This window comes from Mizuhopecten yessoensis, unplaced genomic scaffold (genome assembly GCF_002113885.1).
Source record: "Mizuhopecten yessoensis strain PY_sf001 unplaced genomic scaffold, ASM211388v2 scaffold523, whole genome shotgun sequence".
NCBI classification, from domain to species: domain Eukaryota; kingdom Metazoa; phylum Mollusca; class Bivalvia; order Pectinida; family Pectinidae; genus Mizuhopecten; species Mizuhopecten yessoensis.
Genome location: NW_018403589.1, coordinates 1,506,438 through 1,533,159, shown reverse-complemented (window position 1 = coordinate 1,533,159; position 26,722 = coordinate 1,506,438). Strand labels below are relative to the sequence as shown.

At 36.7% G+C, this 26,722-nt stretch overlaps 2 protein-coding genes across 5 annotated transcripts in view; one reads left to right on the top strand and one right to left on the bottom strand.

Annotated features, from left to right (window-relative positions):
- Window positions 1–124: 124 nt before the first annotated feature.
- On the bottom strand, window positions 125–26,441 carry LOC110450515 (DBH-like monooxygenase protein 1). Of its 4 annotated transcripts, XM_021498081.1 has the most exons (11): window positions 26,379–26,441; window positions 10,001–10,131; window positions 8,004–8,172; window positions 7,087–7,197; window positions 5,715–5,898; window positions 4,662–4,862; window positions 3,820–3,945; window positions 3,198–3,286; window positions 1,736–1,838; window positions 999–1,156; window positions 129–556 (listed from the first exon to the last, which is right to left on the bottom strand). In XM_021498081.1, coding segments are annotated over exons 2-11 (1,260 nt in total). In that variant the 5' UTR covers window positions 10,003–10,131; window positions 26,379–26,441; the 3' UTR covers window positions 129–439. The 4 variants fall into 4 exon arrangements, with proteins under 4 accessions (XP_021353763.1, XP_021353771.1, XP_021353756.1 ...); XM_021498072.1 differs by lacking the exon at window positions 26,379–26,441 and having other exon boundaries at window positions 10,001–10,195; XM_021498088.1 differs by lacking the exons at window positions 7,087–7,197; window positions 8,004–8,172; window positions 10,001–10,131; window positions 26,379–26,441 and adding an exon at window positions 6,748–6,810 and having other exon boundaries at window positions 125–556.
- The window catches only part of LOC110450506 (probable E3 ubiquitin-protein ligase MID2), a 31,179-nt gene continuing 20,485 nt past the window's right edge, over window positions 16,029–26,722 (top strand). The window contains exon 1 of the mRNA XM_021498061.1: window positions 16,029–16,142. Coding sequence (XP_021353736.1) covers window positions 16,035–16,142 — 108 coding nt within the window. The 5' untranslated portion in view covers window positions 16,029–16,034. The remainder of the gene's footprint in view (window positions 16,143–26,722) is intronic.

Sequence of the window (26,722 nt, the reverse complement as noted above, 5' to 3'; positions counted from 1 at the left end):
ATATTTTTCAGTTTGTGATATTTGTTAAAAGATTTTGTGAATGTCTTGTCTCGAACATTTCCCTGTGTCATTCAATGTGTGTTACCTGTTACAATGTATTAGGGTTTTATTCATCAATACAACAGTTTTGATATTGTCCACAATTACGTATTGTCTGCATAGAACAGCGACAGTGAATCACGTGTCTTCTCCGATCCTTTGGATTTTCTTTCTTTTTTTGAGTGCCAATTTTGTTGTTGTGATTTCAACCTATTCTTTATCATATTTAACCTCAAAATAACTCGCAAATACACAAAGAAATGTTTTACAGTCTGTTCAATTAAAACCATGTCAAGGACAAAATATAACTTAAAACTTGATTCAATATTTTTTAATGTGAACAATAATCCGAAAATCTGACCGTTCTGTCGGAAATAAATATAAATAAAAGACACTTCCGTTAGTTGGTTTGAGTTACATTACATGCCTCGGTGAAGCGGGTCACAACCTGTGACGTGTCGGTCCATGCTGGCATCTGTGACAGAATCGTTCTCTTGCTGTAGGAGCCCAGACGACCCTGAAATAAACCCCATGGAACTTGGTTGAATCTGCTATTGTTGTGTGACTATATTAGACCATCATGATATTTGTATTGGAAAATCAACCTTTTATTACTACTAAAAGTTGACAGTTGAAGACTACTGCAGAAAACAAACAAGTCCAGAGTGAATCAGAAAAAGAATCTTTTGTTTAACAATTGTATCCATCATTATATATATTGCTTAATCAAATTAAAGAAATAAACTGGAATTTGTAAGCAGTTTGACCCAAAACATCGATTGCCGAAAAAAGCTCGGATATTTTCTGATCATGAGGACTAATGGTACATGTCACGCCTCAAAATGAAGCTGTGAGATGAAACAGTTTTTGTATTAAATACGGAATTTTAACTTGTTGGTTATGCATCAAATAAACAATGAAACATAAATACAATGTACCTGAATTAAAAGCAAACAAACCTGAAGGCAAGGATGATCAAGAAGGTGGGTCACTGATGTCCTGCATTCCTGACTACATAAAGCCAGTTTGTTTTGACATTTCGTTGTGATGTCTTCCAACAGGTGTGATTGAAGATCCTGTTGGAATTTTCCGAAGTTACAACCTCCCATGAACGGTTCTTCGTGATAATAAAAAGAACCCAGTACTATTGATCAAAGTTTTAACTGTATCAAAATGCACTCTAAGAAGCTATATGGCGTCTACAAATATAGGAACTGCTATTATTTTCAAATAAATTAAGTGCATCAGTCATAAACAGACATTTTTTTCAACTATGACACACCTGTGTTTTCTTTATGTATATCTTTTTCTGTTCAAAGAATCAAAAGTCTAAAATATTCAACCAAGCTTTGTGAATCTTTGCCCTCATTAGTGTTCAAGGAGAGCTAAAACAGTTTCATCCAACAAAACTCGGGGTTGAGTTGGTAACTGAAAATACTCTTATGCATTAACATGGCTTATTATACTTACAAGGAAATCTGATAAAACAGTTTTTGACTTCTCTTATTTTACCTGTTTTTAAGTTTCTGCCCTTTTAAACGTTTTACTAGATATGCTTAAAAGAGACAGACAAATCAAGGGCCTATAGCAAAACTTGAAGGACAGTCAACCCTTAGCCAGCTCATTAAATCAGACTATATCAATCATGTAAAAAAAATAGACAGAAGAAGATTGTTTGAAAGATTGTATTACTTACTTCCTGGTTCAACACAATTGATGTCGTATTCGTCAAACTGGATACACTGGTCAAAGTATGGAACGTTAGGAAAGTACGTCACGAAGGCGTAACACATCTCCGCCTGTATGTGATACAGGAAAATATCTAAAGCTTCAAACTTTACAGCAGTCTTATAACAAACATATCTAGGTATAAAACGTACCTGTTCTGAGAAATGCAGACATGTGACTTGTTTCTATTTTTGATTTGAAACTGCATATTCTTTTTAATGATGGACCTGATAAATAAAACCAACTCTGAAAGCGAATAAAAGTCAGCATTTTCCCGTCTTCTCTTTGGCTTCCACAGGATCCATAAACATCCTGAAATTCCCATTCCAACTGATAGCAGAAGTCTTTAGATACTTTGGACCCTTCAGGCGAGGACTTGTTGAATAAACATTATGGGCTTGTACTGTAAAAATGATTGGGTTACTATTGCATCTGAATTTGTGCTTCATTGTCAACATATTTAAGAAAACGCTGGTGTCCGAATGTCACTAGGAACAGTTTTAGTAGAACCCACTTGTAATATTCGAAATATACTGTATAAATTGGAATATGAATCCAAAGATATTTTTACATTAACAAATTGGAAAGTATTCAACGGCGAGGGAGGCGTTTCGTCCAGAAGGACTACAGAACAAGTGAAGAGGGAGGTGTTTCGTCCAGAAGGACTACAGAACAAGTGAAGAGGGATTCATGACAAACATCCTCAAAGAGCTACAACTTCCACCACTAGCATCAAGACGGAAACAACAGAGACTAACATTCTATTATAAAATCGTGGAGGAGCAAATTCCGTCAATGCCTAGCAAAGGCTTTATTCATTTCCAGCGCGAAAAAAGGAAAACACGGCAGCTTAAATTCCAGGACTGGGAGACATCAAGACCAATTCCAAATTCAATCAGGAACAATAATAGAGCAGTCATAATACCCAACAGCAATACAGAACAAAACAGAAACTCATTCTTTGTGTGAACAGCCACAGATTGGATCAACCACCTGGACGACATCACAGTCGGGGCGCAAGGAATAGAGGCATTTAAGCATTAAGCCTCACCAACTGGGACTAAACGAAGCTAAGCATCGCATGCGTACTTACCCCCTCCGCATTAAAGCCATTTTAATAACATATAGATAGATAGATATATACTAATAGATTCCGTGGAAGACTTCGCTAGCAATTAGACAAACAAAGAGCACGCTGAATTGTATTCTCTTTCAGAATGGATCAAATCTATCAGGTCTATGAACCCAAAATGAAAACCAAATACAAGTTAAGTTTGGTTTAATAGGGGTTTCCATGTTAATCTTTCCTTTGATTAAAAGCCCTGATTTTATTTTTAAGAACAATGTACTTGGTAAACAAACAAGTTCTCTACATAGATACAAGAACGCTACATATACATACTCATTATTTACATCAACAATCGTCTTACATCAGACCCTTCCCCGAAGTATAGGGAATGGTTTCTCTTTCTGTCTCCCGTCAACGAGTCGAATGTGCAGGTAAGGCGGATCTCGTCACCTGTAAGTAAACAAACCTATGTTTCAATTAGGTGTACCGACTGTTAGTGATTGGAAAAGGGCAATAACGTCATCATGATTGTTGGAATCATTTATCCCCTTTTTGGGGAAATGGGGGAATATCCACCCCCAGAGGGATTCTGAGTTACGAAGTGTTTGATATCTTCAGATTCTCCTCCAAAGGTATATATTCCATATCTAAAAGCCTTCAGTGAACCGTTAGTTGAAACGGAGTGTCAGACGTCATACTTACAAACTAAGCCATATCGTCACAAGAAAAACACCGTGTGGTGTTTTTTATTCGAAATCTCTGAATATAGAGTGTTTTCAACGGAATTTGAATAAAACAGTTCAATGTAAATGATAGCAAAACTAGTACATATATTTAAACCAAGAAATTAAAATATTGTACATTTGATAAATATCTACTCAATCGAAGCCTGAAGTTTGATTCATAAATGTTTAGACAATATATATACACTATAAAATCAAACAGAGTATACGTAACAATAATTACATCAGATATGTCCGTACCTGGCCTTATCTCAATGGGTGGGTCGTGTTCATGGATTGGTGAGTGTTTATAATCGTAGTCCATGTCATAGGCCACCTTCTTTGAGAATCTGCCATCCCGATACACTTCCAAGTGACCCTTGATACCTACATAAAGAGGTGATGATTGCATGTAGCGATGGTATTATCTAAACAAACTTAAAATGGCAGCATAAAATAACATAAAATCATATAAAATTGCTCGTTCATTAAGGGTGGGTATTGAAATCAATTTTCATATTCCAATATGTTCCAATATTTAAGGGAAATCATCTTTGATACTCCGGGGTTACGCTCACTTTCGCTCTCTGCACCCCTGGAATATGTCGTAGCAAAATTGACGACACAAAGGTGCGACGCCCAACTACAAAGCCAGTCAATTTACCATTACGCAACCGCGAGATTCTTTTGAATCTCATTAGTCTTACCGTCTAAACCACAAGGTGCTGCAAGCTAAGTCTTCGATTTTGCTAAGACATATTCCAGGGTTGCAAAGAGCGAAAGTGAGCGTAACCCCTGGATATCGAGTATGAAGGGTAGTATATCTAAAAAAAAAGTCTTTCTAGCAATTCAGTCCATTAAGAAACATCTTATCAGTTAGAAACTATTTACTCACTTTTAACATTATTTCTGTGAAATTATCTAAGACATTCAAACTTTCCCTAAACCACTAAAATCTTAATTGAAATTTTGTTTTAATTAATTGCCATTTAAAAATCATATTTCCATATGTATTGATCAACAGGAATTACAAATATCTTGGTGACAACAATACTATTAGCCACCCGTTTAGTGTACATAGGCGGATATGTTGGAATACAGACCGAGGTGATGCATGTGGATATAGGTCCTGGTGAGGTACACCGGATACGGTAACATGGCCCCTGTACAGGTACCGCTACAGCCTCCAGACTCGTTGTGAACTGTGTTCGGTGGGATGTCAAGATCTTGTTGTCCAATTTGAACATTTCCTACGTCATAATGACGTAATTTAGACGTGTAGTAGATCCGCATCCCACTGTTATCTGTCAACAAATAAAAGTTGTCACTTCATTTAACTGATCATTTCATTTTAATCAATTTGAAATACAATGTAAGAAATATTATGTTTTTTACAGTAAAGGCAAAAATCAACTGTTACTTTACGAATAATAAAGAAAATAGCATTAATGCGAAGTTAGAAAATATAACTGGATAGGTACCCATTAAGGGTAAAGATAAATGCCTCTGTAAGCAAGAAAATGGCAAAAAAACACTGTTGTTCCTGAATGGTAAACTGGACCCAAAAAAGTATCCGTATAATGTATGGCGCGTGCAGAGGTGCTTCCCTATTTACCTGTTTTTCAGTTTTAAAAAATAGTCTTGAAGATTTTCCTCTATCTCATATGGGATTTACCAATAATATCTACCAATTTTTGATGTATTCCAATGCTATCCCTTATCAGTCAATAAACGTAGCGTGAAAACAATTAAGGGATGACAACTCCACCATTAATGTCGCTAAGTGTCTCTGGCCAAGCCAATGGTCAAAACCTGCCTTAGCCGATATCCTTTCTTCGGACGCTCGGAGTGTGATACAATAGTTTGTTCCTCTTTTGTCAACGTCAAGAAGCCCGGAGGGTTAAAGTTCTGAATGACACTCCCAACCCACTTTTTAATGCAGCTCCAACAAAAAAAGGAATACCAAATGTCTTGCCCTCCAAGATTCTTCAGTAGAACCAGCCTGATTTGGTGTTTGTTTTGCCTGACCCTACCTTGTCTACTTTTTATATATGATAACGTTGATAAGCGATTAAAGAATTGTCCAATATTCCACAGTTACTGAATATCCGGTATTTTCAAACAAATTAAAGTGTTTTACAACAATTCTAAGGTACCTGTGAGATTCTCAGCAAACTGTTCGTTGTTCCAGTGGATCTGCAAGGACATGTACTTGTAGCTGTGTTTACCGAACCGTACGCCTGCATTGTCGGGCGTGTATATCTTGCCGTCTACTCCTATCGTCCATTGGGCCAGCCATGACCGACATTGACCATCGGCGGCGGAACAATCATGGGGTGCCTAAAAATAAATCAATAAACAAACAATAGCCAGATAACAGACGGGGTATCTTTAAATATAAGCGCCTCAAGAAGGAAGAAGGCAAAAGCCAATATAAAAAGATGAAGGTGACTTAAGAAAAGTTTAACGTGAAGTTACCTATGCAGTGAGATTGGGACTTATGATTCCGTCAGTTACCATGAATGATTATGGTAAATTGCAAGCATCCAAGCAGTTAAGAGAGATCTGAGGATCATTTGATGCACCTACTGTCGTCAAATGCGACCAAAATATAAAAGGGAATATGTACATTGATAGTAACGTCAGTTAAGGGCGACATTTGGATAGGGAATGAATATAAAATCGCCTTAATTAAAATGGGATACAGCTATTACGGGCTAAAGAGGCAAAATATTGTGATGGAAGTTAAGGGAGGAAGAAGTAGATATGAGGCTCGGTCGGACCTACCATGTCCTGGACATCAAAGTCACACCCAAACAACAACATGTGGTGCATCACGTGATGGTAAGACCTACCGGGTCCTGGACTGAAAAGTCACAACCAAACTTGTGGGGCATCACGTGATGGTTAGACCTACCGTGTCCTGGACATCACAGTCGCACCCAAATAGCAGCATGTGGTGCACCACGTGATGGTTAGACCTACCGTGTCCTGGACCTCAAAGTCACATCTGAACAACAGCATGTGGTGCATCACGTGATGGTTAGATCTCTCGTGTCCTGGACATCAACGTCACACCCAAACAACAGCATGTGGCGCATCACGTGATGGTTAGACCTACCGTAATCTGGACATCACAGTCGCACCAAAACAACAGCATGTGATGCATCACGTGATGGTTAGACCTACCGTGTCCTGGACATCAAAATCACACCTAAACAACAGTATGTGGTGCATCACGTGATGGTTAGACCTACCTATCCTGGACATCAAAGTCACACCCAAACAACAGCATGTGGTGCATCACGTGATGGTTAGACCTACCGTGTCCTGGACATCACAGTCGCATCCAAACAACAGCATGTGACGCATCACGTGATGGTTAGACCTACCGTAATCTGGACATCACAGTCGCACCCAAACAACAGCATGTGATGCATCACGTGATGGTTAGACCTACCGTGTCCTGGACATCAAAGTCACATCCAAACAACAGCATGTGGTGCAGCACGTGATGGTGAGACCTACCGTGTCCTGGACATCAAAGTCACATCCGAACAACAGCATGTGGTGCACCACGTGATGGTTAGAGATGAGGGGTTCGAACGCTACTGCATGGAACGTGTCCGTGTCAGGCACCTTAGAAGTGTAGCAGATTTGTTAGGGGTATGATCTCGCTTGAGTTAAATGATATCATTTATATTTCCTACCAAATTATTGAAATAACATTAAAACATGATACCTTAATAACAAGGGAAATTATCCCAAAGCAGATAAATAATACCACTCAAGACATCTCGAGAAATGTTGAAGGAATTATGTTCTGGCTTGGTCAGGTTATGAAGTGAAAAGTCAAGTTGAGCACGCGTAGACTGCATACACATTTTATTTTTAGAACATTTACATGTAATCGGTTCAAAATATGCAACAGCCTTACGTTTGCATAACCATTGGTTGACTCCAACCACTTTTCTTTTTATTACATCACACAATAATGTATTTCGCCAGTATGTATTGTTGTCGACCTTATGGAAACTGGTCACACTCTATGGTTAAGCTGTGATATGATAAATACGGTTTACGAGAACAATGGTTACTGAGTGAATGTCAGTTAGGACTGTAAATATTGTTGGATGAACGACACAACGCGAGGGAAATTAAATCACAATATAACGTTAGAGAAATTCTTCTCGTACGGAGGAGCATTAAGTCCAAGTACTTGTTTGTTTCGTTTTCTTCATGTAACTATCTCGAAATATCTATATAAGAACTCGACATTTCGATGTAGTTTTTCGAAATACAGCGTTATTATTTCCTTGAGCTTGTACGAAAAATAAATACCAGGTAACAGAAACCCTTGATCTAACGTTATATTGTTTTACAGCAGTCGAGTGAAGTAAAAGACACCTGTATAAGGATCTAACTCCATTGATCACTTTACTTACCTTAAACTTCTGACATACATAGTGCGTTCGTTTCGTCGGTACGTCTAGCGTAGGGATTCGAATGTCAAAGTGTTTTAGGTCTTCTTCCAACGGCTGTTCACAGACGACAGTACCAATGTGACAACACAACACCAGCATAAATATCACAGGAAGGGTAGTTATAGTTAGCCTACAAAGACGACATAATCATCTCATTACAAAAGTATCAATGTCACAAAGATAACGGTGAGTGTTGCCATAGAAACACAACAGTAGGACAACGCCACATCAACAATTATTTCCCGGGGAGGGAGGAATGCTTAATGTTACTTACCCGTTGCTTTTTTAATTCATAGCCTGAAGATAATACATTTTGTACTGGAGATTTTTAGTGGTTTCTCAATCATATTGGTTGGCGGCTGCAATGCCTAAATGTTGATTTAAGTTATCCTAGCTGTGTACTATTCTAATTATTAAATTTCACGTTAAATACCGTTATAACGGGTTGTTTACGCGGACCTCAATTTTCGCGTTTTTTATCCAAAACTGGACCCGCGAAATCGCGGAAATGTGCTGCTACATGCATTTGATATAAAACATAAAAACATCGATATTTCATCAGGGTATTTAAATATGACTTATGAAGGGGTTGGAATATAGGGCTTACCAAACAATCTTTCAAATGGCTTGTTTTACCTTAACCATTCTGCTAAAAGAGGCTAACCCTCTTGCCATAAACTGACAGATATGGCTGTGATGGTCTCTCTGTTTGCCAATGGTGGTCTCGGAGACTGTTTGCCAGGGGTGGTCTCGGAGACTGTTTGCCAAGGGTGGACTCGGGGACTGTTTGCCAAGGGTGGTCTTGGAGACTGTTTGCCAGGGGTGGTCTCGGAGACTGTTTGCCAAGGGTGGTCTTGGAGACTGTTTGCCCGGGGTGATCTCGGAGACTGTTTGCCAGGGGTGGTCTTGGAGACTGTTTGCCAGGGGTGACCTCGGAGACTGTTTGCCAGGGGTGGTCTTGGAGACTGTTTGCCAGGGGGGATCTCGGAGACTGTTTGCCAGGGGTGGTCTTGGAGACTGTTTGCCAGGGGTGGTCTCGGAGACTGTTCGCCAAGGGGGGACTCGGGGACTGTTTGCCAAGGGTGGACTCGGAGACTGTTTGCCAGGGGTGGTCTCGGAGACTTGTTCGCCAAGGGTGGTCTCATAGACTGTTTGCCAAGGGTGGTCTCGGACACTGTTTGCCAGGGGTGGTCTCGGAGTCTTGTTCGCCAAGGGTGGTCTCGGGGACTGTTTGCCAAGGGTGGTCTCGGAGACTGTTTGCCAGGGGTGGTCTCGGAGACTTGTTCGCCAAGGGTGGTCTCGGGGACTGTTTGCCAAGGGTGGTATCGGAGACTGTTGCCAGGGGTGATCTCGGACACTGTTTGCCAGGGGTGATCTCGGAGACTGTTTGCCATTGGTGGTCTCGGAGAGGTTTATTGGAATGCTCGTTCTTGGACCTTATCTTACGGTGTCAGCTATATTGTTAAGTTAAGCTGTATGCTACCTGAAGGCAACCTGTGATAAGACACTGCTGTACAAACAGAAACGGACTTATCAACGACTGTTGTCAATACATTTCACACGTTTTACATTTTTGTTATTTGACATTTGGAACCTAGTTAACATAACGTGTCATTACTATAAAGCCACATTTGTTTATGTTCTTATTATAAAACCATATCTTTAACAAAATACCTTTAATTCTATAAATGTTTTGACAGGAAATTAATTGTAGACAGACGATCCTTAGTAATCCCATCGGTACTATCTATTTAATGTTTTAGGGGACATACGTTTTCGTTCACAGGAGTTCGTAGGTATTGTAGCAACGACTCAAGTCGCGTTAGCCAGGAACGAAAGTGTCTATGTCAACGGAGCTCCTCTAAACACACACTGACGAAAACAAGACAGACGTCGAATTTATCTTGCTATCTTCATTTTGATATTAAAGATACCTATGACGATTACTTTATACTTACATAATGAAAGCTGAAGTTGTTGATAGCTGTCAATCCTTTCGTTCCTTGACTATGTTTGTGTAATAGTATGAAGATAATACATAAGGTTGATAAGTTCACATATGTCAGACTTGTATCCAGGTTCAGTTCCACTGCAAGTCAGACGAGATAACGTTAGACATTAGCCTACACATTACAGCATAGGATTGCTACGAAATAGTGGCCAAGAGAGACGTATTCAAACTGCATGTACACTTTGCTGTTTATCTTGATAATAACCTGGTGTACTTCTAGGAAAATAGTCCAAACAAAACAAAATAAGAGAATGCCAAAAAACAGTCACTCTTACTCAAAATCGATGGTGAAATGAAAGCTAAAATCAAAGGAAACATAAACATGAAAATTCTTGCAAAATAAAGAAACAAAAAAAAAAAGGGGGAGAAAAAAATGTATACGTCTTCTGCTCCATCGACGATTCACTAATGAGCATAACAAAAATGTCGATATTTTTTGCGACCATCAACTTGCTTATAGGCTCCATATACCTGCATCTTTTGTAAGTTTATTCCTCAGCAATTTGTTTAAACATATTTGTATTGCCTTGAAAATGACAAAAAAGATTGGGCACAAGTTCTTACAACTTAATTAAGCCCTCTCCGAACTTACATACATTTTACGTACATCATAGCTGTCTTAACATGTACATTTCAATTTTTTTGATATTCTTTATTTTTTTTTAATTTAAGTTGAATTATTAAAATAGGTTGTTGACGACTGTTTCTCTGTACCCCGACCTACTCATAGAGAATTAACCGAGGTTTTCACACAGAAAAAGAAAATTTAATCCTCGAACATGATGTAATTGTTGTAATTAAGACTACTTACTAGAAGCGGTTTGTATCCTTAATGTACTTACATACATAGGTAAAGGTTTTACTGTTTTGTTCAAAAGTGAGATCATGATTACCCCAGAGAAGTGTGTTTATGTCTGTTAGGAGGATCTCTGGAAGATTTAAGTTCTTAAGATTTCTTACCAGGTGATTTCTAACAGTTGAGTAATTTGGACATGTATAGAAATAGTGATGTACATTTTCTACTTCCCCACATAAACAATAAGGGTTATCACTGAGGTTAACTCTATAAATGTCATATTGAAAACTGCTGCATTTGTTCCGAAGTCTGGTGTGTAAAATTGTAAATTTTCTATCTCCTACTGTTAAAAATTTTGGAATAGGAACAACGTCATGTTTGAAACAGTTTTTAAATGCAACAAGAGATTGGGTTGACTTTATACAGGAGTTGAGTGAATTCCATTGTGTTACATATAAAAGGCAATTGACATCTATCATGGAAATCGAAATATTCGCAGCAAATCGTTAGGTACAGCAAGTGTAGAAGGAAGGGATATTACTATCCAGAAAAGGGAAAATTCACTGTTGGAGATGAAGAAGAGTCGGTATTAACTTTGATATCAAGTTCTGGAGGTTATATGATAGGTCAATAAATAGCTTGTAAACTAAAGATAACATATCATCAATATATCTGAAAGTGAAATTGAAGGACTAAGCGAGGTCTTTATTACCCAACTTGAACACTATGCGATAGAGCCAGCCTATGCAAACAAGTGGGTGCACATTTTGTGTTATAACAATGGTTACAGTTTGCTAGAACATCTTACCACCGAAATCAACAACAACAAAATCAGCAAGAAAATCAGTCATGCTCACCATGTCATCCTAATTTTTTTTTATTTTTTTTGTATTTTCTCCAAATATACTCAAAAATAGTCAACAACCGCAGCCGTTTGCCTTTCTTGGAAAAGAAATCCCCAAGGATAAGAAAACGAGGGCATTTCTTCAGTTTGGTATTAGGTATAATAGTGTACAAAAATGGAAACGCCAAATGGTCTAAAAGAAGTACTGAGGTAAGGCTGTTTCGACAAAATTTATAATTATACATAAAAAAAACCAGTTCTTCAAAATATACCTGTTATTTATACCTGTTATTTATACCTGTTATTTACCTGTTATTTATACCTGTTATTTATACCTGTTATTTACCTGTTATTTATACCTGTTATTTATACCTGTTATTTATACCTGTTATATATACCTGTTATTTATACCTGTTATTTATACCTGTTATTTATATATTTGATGTATACAATGTCACTACATAACCGTGACCTAGTTTACTTGGGAAATTTATCATTTCGTCAAATTGAACGCTTTACCTGAAACAAATTGGCAGTGACAACCTATAACATTGTCATGGCAACCCAGAGGAGGGTGGGGAAAAGTAACGCAAACATTTCAGGATTAGATGTAAAAGAGAAAGAAGAATGGATACAAAGATACCGTCCAGACATTTGTTGAAAATTTGGAGCAAACCTGTGAAACGACAAAATTGTGATAGTTTTGTAGTCGTGAACAACTTATCATTTGATGCGTCAATCCTCGCTCAAGTGATGTGACAAGTAATTACGTATCTCATTAGCCTATATTTATCTGTGATCGACCTTCAAATCCTACTCGTATCTCGGAATTATATTTGAACGTCAACTCTACACATCAATTACAAACTCAAAAGATGAAAAAGTAAACTGTATACGTATACCTACAAATGAATTATAAAATGTTCGTCCATAAAGTAATATGGCATTGTTTACTTTACCCTTATGCAGCAACTAATTTACCCATAATGCCGATAATAATTTTCTTCTAACTCAGTGTATGCTTTACGACTTTCATCGCATCAGTTATATGTAGAAGAAGGTCGGTATCGTAATATTCCGAGGGCGAATAGGTTATGCCGTTATTGTAATCAAAACCTGGTAGAGGACGAGTTCCATTTTGTTCTGATTTGTCCACTCTATGTTGATATTCGTAAAAGTTCCTTAAAAAGTTTACTGGAGCAGCCCATCTTCATATAAACTTGTCCAGCTGCTGGCTGTACATAACAGAAAAGAGCTATGTAATTTAGGAAAATATCTGCAATCAAGTTGGTTAGAACGGTCTAGATTCCAACCTTAGGTTATTGTGTTTTTATCACACTAACATTTGAGTACTTGTTTATTTCCAGGTTAACACATATTGTTTTGTCCATCCCCTGATCACTACATCACTGTTTACAAATTGTATGCCTGTTTTTGTTTTTTTATAATTAACATACTCTTTGTTGAGCCCCGGTTATTAAGAAAATGTTGTCACCTCATCTGTTTTCCGATAGCCACAGTACACTTATAATTCGGTGAGGTAATTTTATAAGAGCTGTCCATCTTCCGATAATTTACTTATCTTGTACTTTATAATAATTTAAAGAATTATACTGTCCATTTACACATGCGATGTACAAGATTATGCTTCATTTATGATGTTATAATTATTTGGTATTTCATATCACTGTTGTATCAATTATACGTTGCTATATATGCTTATGAACCGTAAGGCTTCAAGTTGAATAAACAATATACAATATACAATATACCCTTAATGTATATTTAAAGTACCCATAATGCCGTGTACAATATACGCATAATACAGTGTATACGTACCTTCATCTCATAATGAAGGTAAGAATTTACCCCCTAAGGCAAACTATACTTTACCCTCTAACGCAAAGTATAACTTTCCCACAATGCAGTGTATATTTTACCAAGAACATGACAGGAATGTGCTTCTAGAAAGGAAACAATATATCGGCCAGATGATTTCATATGTGTGATTTAAAAAATCTTGGGAGGTCTTTCACAAATTTCCTGTCACCCTCGGTAAGTATTGAAACAAACAGCCTCTTAGATCGGTTTGTATTTTTTGGTTTCATATTGGAAGCATCTTGCTTTGACATAACTTTACCCTTGTTTTCTCGAAACGTTTCATTTGTTAAGCTTAAACCATACGAACACGATCAAAATATTTTATCAAAAGTTTTCCACTACGATCTTCCGTGGAATGACCATTTGGATTATGACAAAGTTCGAGGGACATGAGTATGGCAAGCCAAGTTGTCATTTATTCATGGAGCAATGTTGATCCAGTACTTAACCAAATTATATAAGATATCTTATATCATAAATGAGATATCTTATACACTTTTCTTTATAAGATATCTTATATATTATATAAGATATTTCATAAAAGATTTAAGATATCTCATAAACTTTAAATAAGATATCTTATATGTTTATAAGATATCTTATATAATTTGGTTAAGTACTGGATCAGCATTGCTCCATTAATAAATGACAACTTGGCGTGCCATACATGAGTACCAACCCATGGTACATCACAGGTCTAGCACCATTGAAAGCCTGCTTCAGTACCAGTGGTTCTATGTCGGTGGTATGACATGATGAAATGGTAAGTTGCATCTTCTGCTTGAGCGGAATATCACACATTTCTTCCTTGCAAAAGTCATTAAATTGTTTTAGAATATAAACATCTTCCGCGAAACAGACGACTGGGCACGGACACGCGTTCATACACCAGGATATCATTTCTGATTGTCTATGCTAATATTTTCTAAAGTGCTTTATTGTCATGAAGTTAAAATTAGTTGATTCGTCTTGTAAGTTCAAAAATACCTCGGACATAGACCTACTTGCACTGTAACAAGCTTCCAATGATGTCTGTGATATACCAAGGAGTTAGGGTTGTTTCACATATTGCTATCTCGAAGGTCAGACTGGCTCAACAATACGTTTTCAGGCAAGCGTGAGGTAAATGTCGGTCCTGTTGTCTGTATTTCCTGTTTTATGGCATGTAACATAATCAATTTATCATAATCACTTCATTGTAAAGGAAAATCATATTTTACCTTCTGTTTGATATTGATTTATATATATATTGAATATGTATTGATATTGTGTTGATTTACTGAAATAACCATACTGTTTAGATCAACAGTCTGCCGTGGCTGTCGTAGTAAGTAATTTCTCTGAAGTCGTTCACACCAAGGTGATATCCTACATAATGGTGTAACAACATTAAACCTATACACATATAACAGTGTATAGTTGTAATGGCCTTTATTATAAACGTACATAATACGGTCGCTCCAGCCCGAATAAAGGTAAGCACCCCGGTAATAGTACTATAATCCTCTTTGCATTAGGAGAGATACAAGTAGGTTATACGGCTAGTACTATAATCTCCTCAGCATTAGGGTAGGTTTAGATGAGTTATGTACACACTGACAGTGAACCTATACACTTTCTCTATAGTGTATACAAATACACAACAAGCATGTCGACACGCACGGGTGTAGGTATAAAACAGTTTCCCAGGACCACATATCGCTCACGGCGTGTGACTGCTGAATTATATATAGCGGCGATACACCCGAGTAATTAGCTCATTACATTAACGAAGTATTGTGGCTGTATGGGCATAAACACGTGTATTACAGTGTGATATATACAGTGAGTGCATAAAATATATAGAGTGGATATATACATTGTTGTGGATATATTCAACTTCATTTTAATACACTATCGATACAATTCATGGTGAGTATTAATCTTCATATTTGACTCTTTTAAAAATAATATAGCATTATTATATCTATATCTTAGACACACATCGGGTACTGTGTCGAAGGAAGAATGGCTTAGGTAGTTGGTGAGAAACGTGGTGCTTTATTATAATTTTGCCGAAATGTTCAACAACACATGCCAAATTTGTTTAACATTGCACTTCGTTATAATGGTATAACCAAATTTGTCCTGTGTATATATATGATGAATGGCGGAAATATCGACAATTGAACGGTATATAATTGATTGATTCACATATGTTTTATGGACCATTGTACCAGATATAAACGCTTTCTGTTGTGATCACTGTTAGGACAGAAAAAGAAGCCGTCTATGTCCCCAGACTACACGCTAACAAAGGTGTGCTGCCTTCACGCAATTTATTTAATACCGCATACATATCGACCTTATCCAGACTGTTTACTTTTTCCAGTTGAAGGCAAACAACACAAAAGTGGAGTTCACAAGCATGTTTCATCAATTACCGTAACCAGGTGTGTAGTAGCGCATAGTCCCCGGGGAATGACGGAAATGGAAGGTATAAGCTTCTGGAGCGCTGACGGTGATTCCCTATGTCTCCGTAAATTGGAACCATCTAGATCAACTTCACGTCTCCCGAAACCAGAATCAGTAAGTACTCCACAAACAACCGATCATACGAGATAGATTGATGTCTCTTAAAAAACAAGCATTTACCAATCAAAACCATATCTAAATATGACTCGAATGTAATTTATACCTGTGTTGAAGAATTATTTATATAAATGATCATCAAATTAAATGAAATCATACAATGCTTCATTACGTTTCAAAGGTTGTGAAACGTGTGATAATATTTGTCGCCCTCAGATCCCTATTAATGACTAGTTATAGTGACTGAGTTATGGTTTTGCTAACAAAAGAAGACTGCAATATCAGACTCGGTGACAAGAAAAAGTGTTGACGAACAAGAGATTTAATACATGAAATAACATGTTTCATTTTCAGGATCATATTTTCAGTATTGATTTTGAAGCAGTAAATGATTAAATCAAACACAAAGAGTTATCGCCCGTTATATTTTGGTGAAGTGGAGGAAAATTGTACGAGCCCTTATTTATAACCGGCATGCTTTCATAAGTTTAATGAGAACACGAATCTTTATATTATCAATTTGATACTTTTGATATATTTTCTTTGAGCAAACAGGAGACAAATGCAACGTTCACATCATTTGAAACGATGGCAGCATCAAATATTGGTTCCGCCTCACAATCCAAATTAAAACATTTCCACTGCTGATGATTGGGTTTCCACTATCAGTTGGAATTCTTACATTGGCGTTATACCATGAACGGCTGCTACAAGAAGTAGATCGGTATTTTGTATTCACTTCTGATGCCGAGTTTGTTCAAAAGGAGTATTTCAGATCAGAGGTAACTGTAAATTAATTAATGTACATAAATATTGTTAATAGCTAACTATAAGTATTGAAAATTAACCTGCTAGCGCAACCGGAAGGAAGTCGTATCCAGCGGAAGTTTATCGACAATTGATCATACATCACAAGAAGTCATTGGCTTCACTCGATGTCAACCAATGATTCAGTGATTCAGGAAAGAAATAAGATACTTTTTGCCAGAAAACGTCACATTAAGAAGTACTGCAAGCAGTTTGTCCAGTTTGCAAGACTCCCGCGAATTAATGGCATCTCGTGTATTTTCCAGAAGTTGAAATTAATGGCTGTATGACAATATTGTTTCATGTCACTAACAAAATATATCACCTGACTACCTGAATGCGCCTTTCCCCAGTAGTAGCATGGCCTTGTCACGTGTGGACGTGCACCCAGTCAGCCACACGCGACGTTGCTGAACTAGTCCAAGGTTATAGCGAATCGGTGAACTTTCTAGAGATCTGCATCCTGTGTCATTGGTCATTGGTTATCCTCACAGTTTGTCTGATTCTATGATGACAGGTGCAATATGAGGTGCAGGAAATGTGTTTCCCTTCCGGAATATTGGTTTCACTTTTGTGGGGTTCGGGCTGTCTTTCCTCTTGTTTTGGTACCTCCACCATTCCTGTTTGACCTTTAGTACCGGATGTACACTTGACCTCGTGTATTGGCGATGTCGATACTTTACCCAGGACTTTATTTTCGTTGTAATCCTGAAATGATGAAATTCGATCATCTTCGGTCTCAGTATTCAAGGTCATTGTATTGTTAGCCAATATGTCTTAGAAATACCTTTTCACCTATATCTTTTTGACCTTGTGACTCGCTGTACTACATACTGGTTGTCCCAATTTAATAGACATTATAGATTTACTTCACTTCGTATATCTGTTATGTTAGATTAACTATGAATTTATCCTATCGGCCTTCATGATGGGTGTGCACTAACAAACGAAACGCTCACTATTTCGTAAGTCATCCGCATTATTTCCAATTCTAAACGGATAGGTTATGCCGGGTTGTCACATGTTCTTGGGTACTGGAGCGACTGCTCTTCTGTAACACCTTCTCTGACACCTTCTGTTTTAATGGGGTTGTGATGTCCTTTTAGTACCTATTCATTTAGAATATAAACATGGGTAGTAAATAGGAATTACGGGTATAAAATCTCAAAACACAATTTTGCTTAATCTAATATACCATCCCCTTGAAGTGTATGGTTGATATACGTGTTCGAAGCTATCATTAAGGCCGAAGTTCTTCTTTCGTGATGAATTCGTGTTTTAATAATTTCTGCATTACCTAGGTTTATTTCAAACTTTATCTCATATGTCACTTCGTAGAAACAATTGGACTGCAAAAGAGAATGCTTTGCTATAATGGCGGTGAACTATTCTTGTGAAGACACCAACCTTAATGGTGTATATACGACTGCGTGAACGTCACTATGCACGTACCATTTTTATAACTTAAGGACAAATTAAATATATCCAACCTACATATATGAATTCCGATTCTATCTTTTTCTTAATATGACGTATCAGGAGGGTGAAAATGTGGGTGATTATCTTTGAGGGAACGTGTTGCACCAAAAGTATAGAAAGTTAAGTTAATCTACGGGGTTTGATCATACTCAAACGAACTGACAAGTCCCTAAACTAACTAGTGAATTGTCCACTTTGTCTTAAACCGTTGATGACCTTCACATTTCGCTCGATTTGACGGAATACATAATGACGGATACTGCGTGAGGTGCAGTAAATATGTTCCTTCTTGAGTAATGATGTGGTCTACGCGTTTCTATGGGTCTATATGACTTTCCTTTTGCTTTGATAATCTTCTTGGTTCCTGGTTGACCATATGTACCGAATTCCGATGCACCTTTGTGTGTTAGCGGTGGCGTATGTATCTGCATCCAATTTTTTTTAAATTTCGTCTTCCACCTACCACTTTCCTTTCATCGTCAATCTTTTAAGACAAAAATGCATCTTCTGAACTAAAATATTTCGTCTTCCACCTACCACTTTTTTTTTCATCGTCAACCTTTAATGACAAAAATGCATCTTCTTAACTGAAATATTTAATCGTCATCAGAAAGAAAAAAACATAGCGTGTTCATCTCTGTCGTCTTCTTAGATGTCTTGTGTTGGGGCCAGAAGAAACTTCTAAACTTGTGGTCGAAGATAGGCGACTCAAAACATTACAATGTCTTTAAGTCAAAGCGGCTGTTCCCAATGGAAAGGATCGTATATATTATTACATCTCATTATCTGACATAGTTAAAATGAGATATGATTTGATTCAACCTTAATGACGTGTCTGCTATATATCAAAGGAAAAGAAGCTCTCTGTTTCTTCAGTCACATATACCTGTTATTTCCTGTATTGAAGGCATATATGGTGCCGGTTGTCACAAGCGGTTCAAGAAATGACTGCTCCTCTGAAACACCTGCTGTTTCTTATAAGGAGTTTACTTTTGCTTAGGTACATGTTTAAACCCGATAGGTATATAGGGAGTCCCTGTACTCCGCAAAAGACAAATGCTATCCTCGTTTTGTGGTATCATATGGTTGGTATATAAGTTGAAGTTACCATTATGGCCGAGGTTTTCATTTCTTTCTTGATGAATTCCTTTTCGTGTTTAAGATTTTCAGTAACATCAGTTGTAAGTAAATCTATAATAAAATCCATCAGATCGGATCGGTGAGTCACAATCAGCCATGTTTACGAGTTACCTCCCTTTCACCGCACACATCCAGTGACAGTTCAGAATATATGGTGCAAAGCAACTTTTCTACTTTGTGAAGACGAAAGGTCTGAAACTCGAAATAAAATTGTTCAAAAAAATATTACCTCTAGCAAACCCTTGAAAATAATGATGTTGTCATATTCTAGCAAAGCCTCTTGCTGAGAATCAATGAAATATCTTGATTTACCATTTCGACTATAGCAGTCAGACCAGGACACACGCTTTGATACAAAGACACAGTAAGTAAGTTCAAAGATTATTAACACAGACACAGAAGCATAATCACCAACATGTAAACACAGACACAGCAACTTAATCCAAAACTTATTTACACCGAAACAACATCATACACTCAAAATAGCAAACATGGACATACCGGCAGAACCCCAGGTCTGGTACCTTATGGCTATACTGCTATGTCTGGGTCTTGGAGCTCCAGGTTAAGGAGACAGTCTAGACTTCTGTCCAGTGTATTGTTGGATATGTATGATATGTCAGTGATACATAAAAACTCAGCTTTATTGACTGATGTCAAAGAGAAATGACTACTTGATCAACAGCTGAAAGGCTTGGACCTCATTTACACACTGTTACAGGATCCCAAGTTCAGACTACATGTGTTCCCCACATGACTGACATGCTAGTACAATAATTGACCGATAAAAAGCTGCACAAATACAGGGGCGATTCTAGGATATTTGAAAGAGAGGGCGTAGAATAAAATCTTTCGCCGTGCTAAAAAACATAAAATAATTGTGAAATGCACTAATGTAACGGTTCCTGACTTGGAGCATGTATATTTTATAGTTAAAGTGTCAGGGTTCGACATTTTTTATCAGAGTATGTGTTTAATTAATGAATATGATAACTTGCCATATTCAATACAATATTAGCAGATTACGATATTATTATTTAAAAAAAAAAAAATTGAAAAGGGGTACGCCCATTACGCCCTCACCTGGACCCGCCCCTGCAAATATATTGATGTTTTACAAGTTTTGTACCCTCTATTTGTTTTTCTCTCGCACTACCTGTAACGTCAGCAGGACTATAGGACGCTGTACCTTGATCAATATGTGATGATCTTAAACAATCTCTTTGGTTGGAATTCAGCCAAAGACAAACTTCATTGTTTCATGGCAATTAGCTTTATTCAACTCATTTGGTACATGCTGTGATAAGTTGGGAAATCTGGTGATTTGGTTGTTTTGGAGATGTAGCTAAGTATCCTATCTTCAGTAAAATCCCCCTAATTCTGTTTTGTATGTTAATATAGTACATGTGTATGTTATTGTAGCACATTCGTATGTTATTGTAGCACATTTGTATGTTATTGTAGCGTATTTGTATGGGATTGTAGCACATTCGGATGTTATTGTAGCACCTTCGTATGTTATTGTCGCACATTTGTATGTTAATGTAGCACATTCGTAGGTTATTGTAGCACATGTGTATGTTATTGTAGGATATTCGTATGTTATTGAAGCACACTCGTTTGTCATTCTAGCACATCTGTATGTTATTGTAGTACATTCGTATGTTATTATAGCACATTCGTATGTAATTGTAGCACATTTGCATGTTATTGTAGCACCTTCGTATGTTATTGTAGCTTATTCGTATGTTATTGTCGCACATTCGTATGTTCTTGTAGCACATTTTTATGTTATTGAAGCACATTCGTATGTTCTTGTAGCACATTTTTATCTTATTGTAGCACATTTTTATCTTATTGTAGCACATTGGTATGTTATTGTAGCGTATTTGTATGGGATTGTAGCACATTCGGATGTTATTGTAGCACACTTGTATGTTATTGTAGCTCACTCGTTTGTAATTGTAGCCCTTTTGTATGTTATTGTAGTACATTCATATGTTATTGTAGCAAACTCGTTTGTAATTGTAGCACATTTGGATGTTATTGTAGCTTATTCGTATGTTATTGAAGCACACTCGTTTGTAACTGTAGCACATTTGTATATTATTGTAGCACATTTGTATATTATTGTAGCACATTTGGCCAGTAAAATCCCCCTAATTCTGTTTTGTATGTTAATATAGTACATGTGTATGTTATAGAAGCGCATTCGTATGTTATTCTAGCACATTCGTATGTAATTGTAGCACATTTGGCCAGTAAAATCCCCCTCATTCTGTTTTGTATGTTAATATAGTACATGTGTATGTTATTGTAGGATATTCGTATGTTATTGAAGCACATTCGTATGTAATTGTAGCACATTTGGTCAGTAAAATCCCCCTAATTCTGTTTTGTATCTTAATATAGTACATGTGTATGTTCTTGTAGCACATTTTTATCTTATTGTAGCACATTTTTATCTTATTGTAGCACATTGGTATGTTATTGTAGCTTATTCGTATGTTATTGTCGCACATTCGTATGTTCTTGTAGCACATTTTTATCTTATTGTAGCACATTTTTATGTTATTGAAGCACATTCGTATGTAATTGTAGCACATTTGGATGTTATTGTAGCACCTTCGTATGTTATTGTAGCTCATTTGTATGTTATTGTAGCACATTTGTATGTTATTGTAGCACATTTGGACATGGCCAATCCCATTGACCGCGTAGCTTAGTCGGTGTAAGCGATGGTACAAGTGTTTGAAGTCGACGGTTCCAATCTCGGGTTTAGTCCCATAAATTTGTTTACACTCAGAAGACTATCGTTGACTACATTTTGGTTTATTTTCTTTTTAATATTGTTCATAAATGTCCCAGAAGGGATTGGTTTTAGCAAGTAATAGTCCTGCCGGAAAAACAGTTTGCAATGTTTAGTTAACGGTTCTTGGTTGTGGTACTGGGATCCTTATGGACTGAATAGAAACGCGCTTTTTCACCCTTCATTTAAATTAAAAATGGAAGAAAAATTAGCACTTTTCAGACATCGTTATAGAATGCACAATGTCTGCTATACCGATTTATTATAAATTCTTATAAACGATAGACAATTTTAAACAGGCTTCTGTAAGACTGAATATTATAGATCCGACAGCATTAAGGGTTAACAAAGGCCCATTGATAAAACGATTACATCCATTCACTGAGTAAAATAGAGAATAGATATTTGCGATAATTGTATAGTGGGGGAAAAGAAATATACCTAGTAGCGATACAACCGTACAATACGTAGCGACGGGGTGATTAGAAATGGTGTGCTGGCGACGTCAATAATACCTACCGAGGTCTACACAGCAGCTCAGCATGCTAAACAACAGTGGACGAATTGATTAAACTCAACATAAGGACGGGTATTAGCTCTTACAATAGCTTCCGGTAGAGTTCATACCTACTGAAAAAATAAGTGTTTTCTGCATTTCCATTCTATGTAGTCTATATTCGATACTTGTTTGTACTCCTTTGTAACTTGTATCGGGCGATTTAGCGGCAATGTACACGGATAATGATCAGGGATAGAAGTTAATCATTTTATGTAACAAAATGTGTTCCAGAAATACCGCTTCATACAACTATAACAAAAACGTAATTTTACTATCATATCAGGTTCATTAACAACAACGACGTGTCAAAACAAAAATAAAACATTTCTAATGGAAATATCCAAATAAAAACTGCACATCGGTGTTAAGTGTGAATTTCCGGGGTTACTCGATAAACGTCAGAATAATTCGGAATACACCACAGGATGTGAGCCGTCAGTTTACTTATGTCCAGTTCTTCATCCTCAACCCCTCTGGAAATCATCTGTTAAAGTTCTCTGGTGTTTATCTGTATGACTTTGTATACGATAGATGGTTGACGTCCCAATAAAGACCAAAATCTTAAAAAGGTCAAACGATGTGTTACATCGTACTTAATTGGATAATACGAAAGATATAAGGCGTGGATTAGAATACTTCTGTACTGAACAATTGAACATATTCAATTATCCTATAAAAATGTATAAGTTAGTTTACATTATGATATCGATAACCGTGAACCTAAGGTCAAGGTCATAGTTTATTGTGGTCATTGCTGACTCGTTACATTCCGAACTGGGTCGTTTGTATTGCTAAGATTACAAAGTATTTAGTATAAGTCAACACTATATCTGGCTCGCTTAGCCTCTCCACACTATAGCTATATGTAGGGGTTTATATACATGTACGACGCTGCCCCACACTACATTATAAATTCCTCTTTGTACTTGATTCAGTTTGGTCACCTGTATAGTGCGAGTTGGCGTGTTTAGCCGCAGTACAACGTACCGGACATCTCAATAAAGCAAGATTTCGGGTAACAGTAAAACCAATATACCCTCATGAATACACAATCCCTCCATTATCGGATTAAACCATGGGACATTTAACTACCGCTACAAAAGAAATATGATTAGTTTCTATAATTCACTCAAACGAAACCTTCATGACATGTGGATCGTATACGAGCTAGCTATAGGCTGATCCGTGTAGAGCTACCGCATGCACGTACGTCCAGGCTAGTAAATAGTGACGTATTTAAATATCAGTCCCGGATTGCTTTCTTACCTTCTGTGTTTATTCAAAGCTGCATGCGATAAGAATAAGCTGTGTTGAATTGAACTTCTCTACTATCAACCAGACGTATTGTCAGCTTAAAGCTTCATTATTCTAACAAAGTTATAAATATTTGAAATCAAATATCTGCCAAACATATGTTATAAATTATGTTTTTAACTTTGAACTGTTTCATTGATCTTAACGCTGGTTTAATTGAACTTGCGACAGTTATTGATTAAATCTTCCAGCGGGTGAGCTGACGACACTTAACTACCTGTGTCCGGACTAGGGTTGTCTGAAGCAGTGAAAGTGTTGATATTATAATACGCGAATACACAGCCTTAGAATGTTTAAAACATCGTGTTCCGGTACATACCGCGGTGTCTATAGGTATACACCAGGTATATACGTACAGGTGACTTATGCAGGTATGGACGGGATTCTGTAGCAGGTACACACTTTACATCAGTGTGTCAGCGTTAAGGACAGAAATAGTCACACGGTTCTGGAGTAACAGAAATAGTGGCATGACACTGGACTTACAAAATATATCTCACAATACTGGAGTTACTGTAATAGTTACACGATATGGACTTGGTGTACATCAAAGGTATGTAAAAGTATACATGAAGATATTAAGCTTTGATACTTTGCATTTTTCATCATCTAGAACACTGTTGTTTGGTACTTGTTAAACAGGTACACAGCACATAGACTGTATTGTCCCTATATGTATAAAAACATGAACATGCATGATTTTATTTTGATGCAATTTATGCAGAATTAAATACAATTTTATATCGAATGTAAGCACATGATCAGTAACTATGAGTGTCGTAGTATGGGGTAGTATACATACTATTAACATTTTATTTTAACTTTCGATAAATGTGTCTTATCTCAGTGTTACATATTTTAGGCAATGATTCCTACAAGTTATGACACACTGACACAAAAAAATATATCGTTGCAAGATTGAATAAATCATATTAAGCATATCGATTTATGATTGCATGCCATTTTTCAAATCAAGGTTAGATGAATCACATTTTATATCAAATCAAGATATATCGATACAATATATCACATCGTATCGATACAATATTGGATATATCACACCGTATCGGTACTTTATTGGATATATCACACCGTATCGATACAATGCTGGATATATCACACCGTATCGATACAATATGTAATGTTTCACACCGTATCGAAACAATATTGGATAAATCACACCGTATGTATACAATATTGGATAAATCACACCGTATCGATACAATAGTAATGTTTCACACCGTATCGGTACTATATTGGATATATCACCCCGTTTCAATACTATAGTGGATACATCACACCGTATCGATACCTTATTCAATATATCATACCGTATCAATACAATATTGGATATGTCAAACCGTATCGGTACTATTTTCGATATATCACACCGTATCGGTATTATATTGGATATGTCACACCGTATCGATACAATATGTAATGTTTCACACCGTATCGAAACAATATTGGATAAATCACACCGTATGTATACAATATTGGATAAATCACACCGTATCGATACAATAGTAATGTTTCACAACGTATCGGTACTATATTGGATATATCACACCGTTTCAATACTATAGTGTATACATCACACCGTATCGATACCTTATTCAATAAATCACACCGTATCAATACAATATTGGATATGTCAAACCGTATCGGTACTATATTCGATATATCACACCGTATCGGTATTATATTGGATATGTCACACCGTATCAATACAATATTGGTTATATCATACCGTATCAATACAATATTGAATATATCACACCATATCAATACAATATTGCTTATATATATCACCGTATCGATACAATGTGTCATGTTTCACATCGTATCAATAAAATATTGCATATATCATACCGTATCAATACAATATTGGATTTATCACGCCGTATCGGCACTATATTGGATATGTCACACCATATCGATACAATATTGGATGTTTCAAACCATATCGTTATATTATTGGATGTCATACAGAATATGTCTAACTTCAGTTACTTAAAATGAGCATTTTATACACAATATCGTGTGTTTTTCACCTTAGAACGTCTGGTTTTCGGTCATATATTACTACAGTGTACGTTACTGACTATTACAGCATATACTATACCAGGTGTTTACTCGTCGCTATCCAATAAACAGGTGGGGCTTCTACTCGTCATCCTGACCCACCCAGGCAATGACAAACTTCCAAATGCACGGTCATGCATTACATGTTGACATTAATCTTGAATCCTGGTAAGCGCTGATATTGTATTTTAATATTACCTGTTCAGTGCACGTACAATACACAATATGTGTACGGTACGTGGAGTAGGGTTTTATTGGTTGTCAACATTAAAACCCTGACCGGAAATTAACACATTACATTGTGATAATATTTGTGAGTATTTAAAAATAGCAAATATTAATTTTGTCAATAGACCTTAAAATTTGTTTTTTGATAAATCAACA

Excerpts from the sequence above, each read along its gene's own strand:
- LOC110450515 (XM_021498081.1), bottom strand. Across the intron at positions 4,863-5,714 it reads GTTTGCTGAGAATCTCACAG|ATAACAGTGGGATGCGGATC; the intron begins GTACCTTAGAAT and ends ATTTGTTGACAG. Across the intron at positions 1,157-1,735 it reads CAATTGTGTTGAACCAGGAA|AACCGTTCATGGGAGGTTGT; the intron begins GTAAGTAATACA and ends ATTATCACGAAG.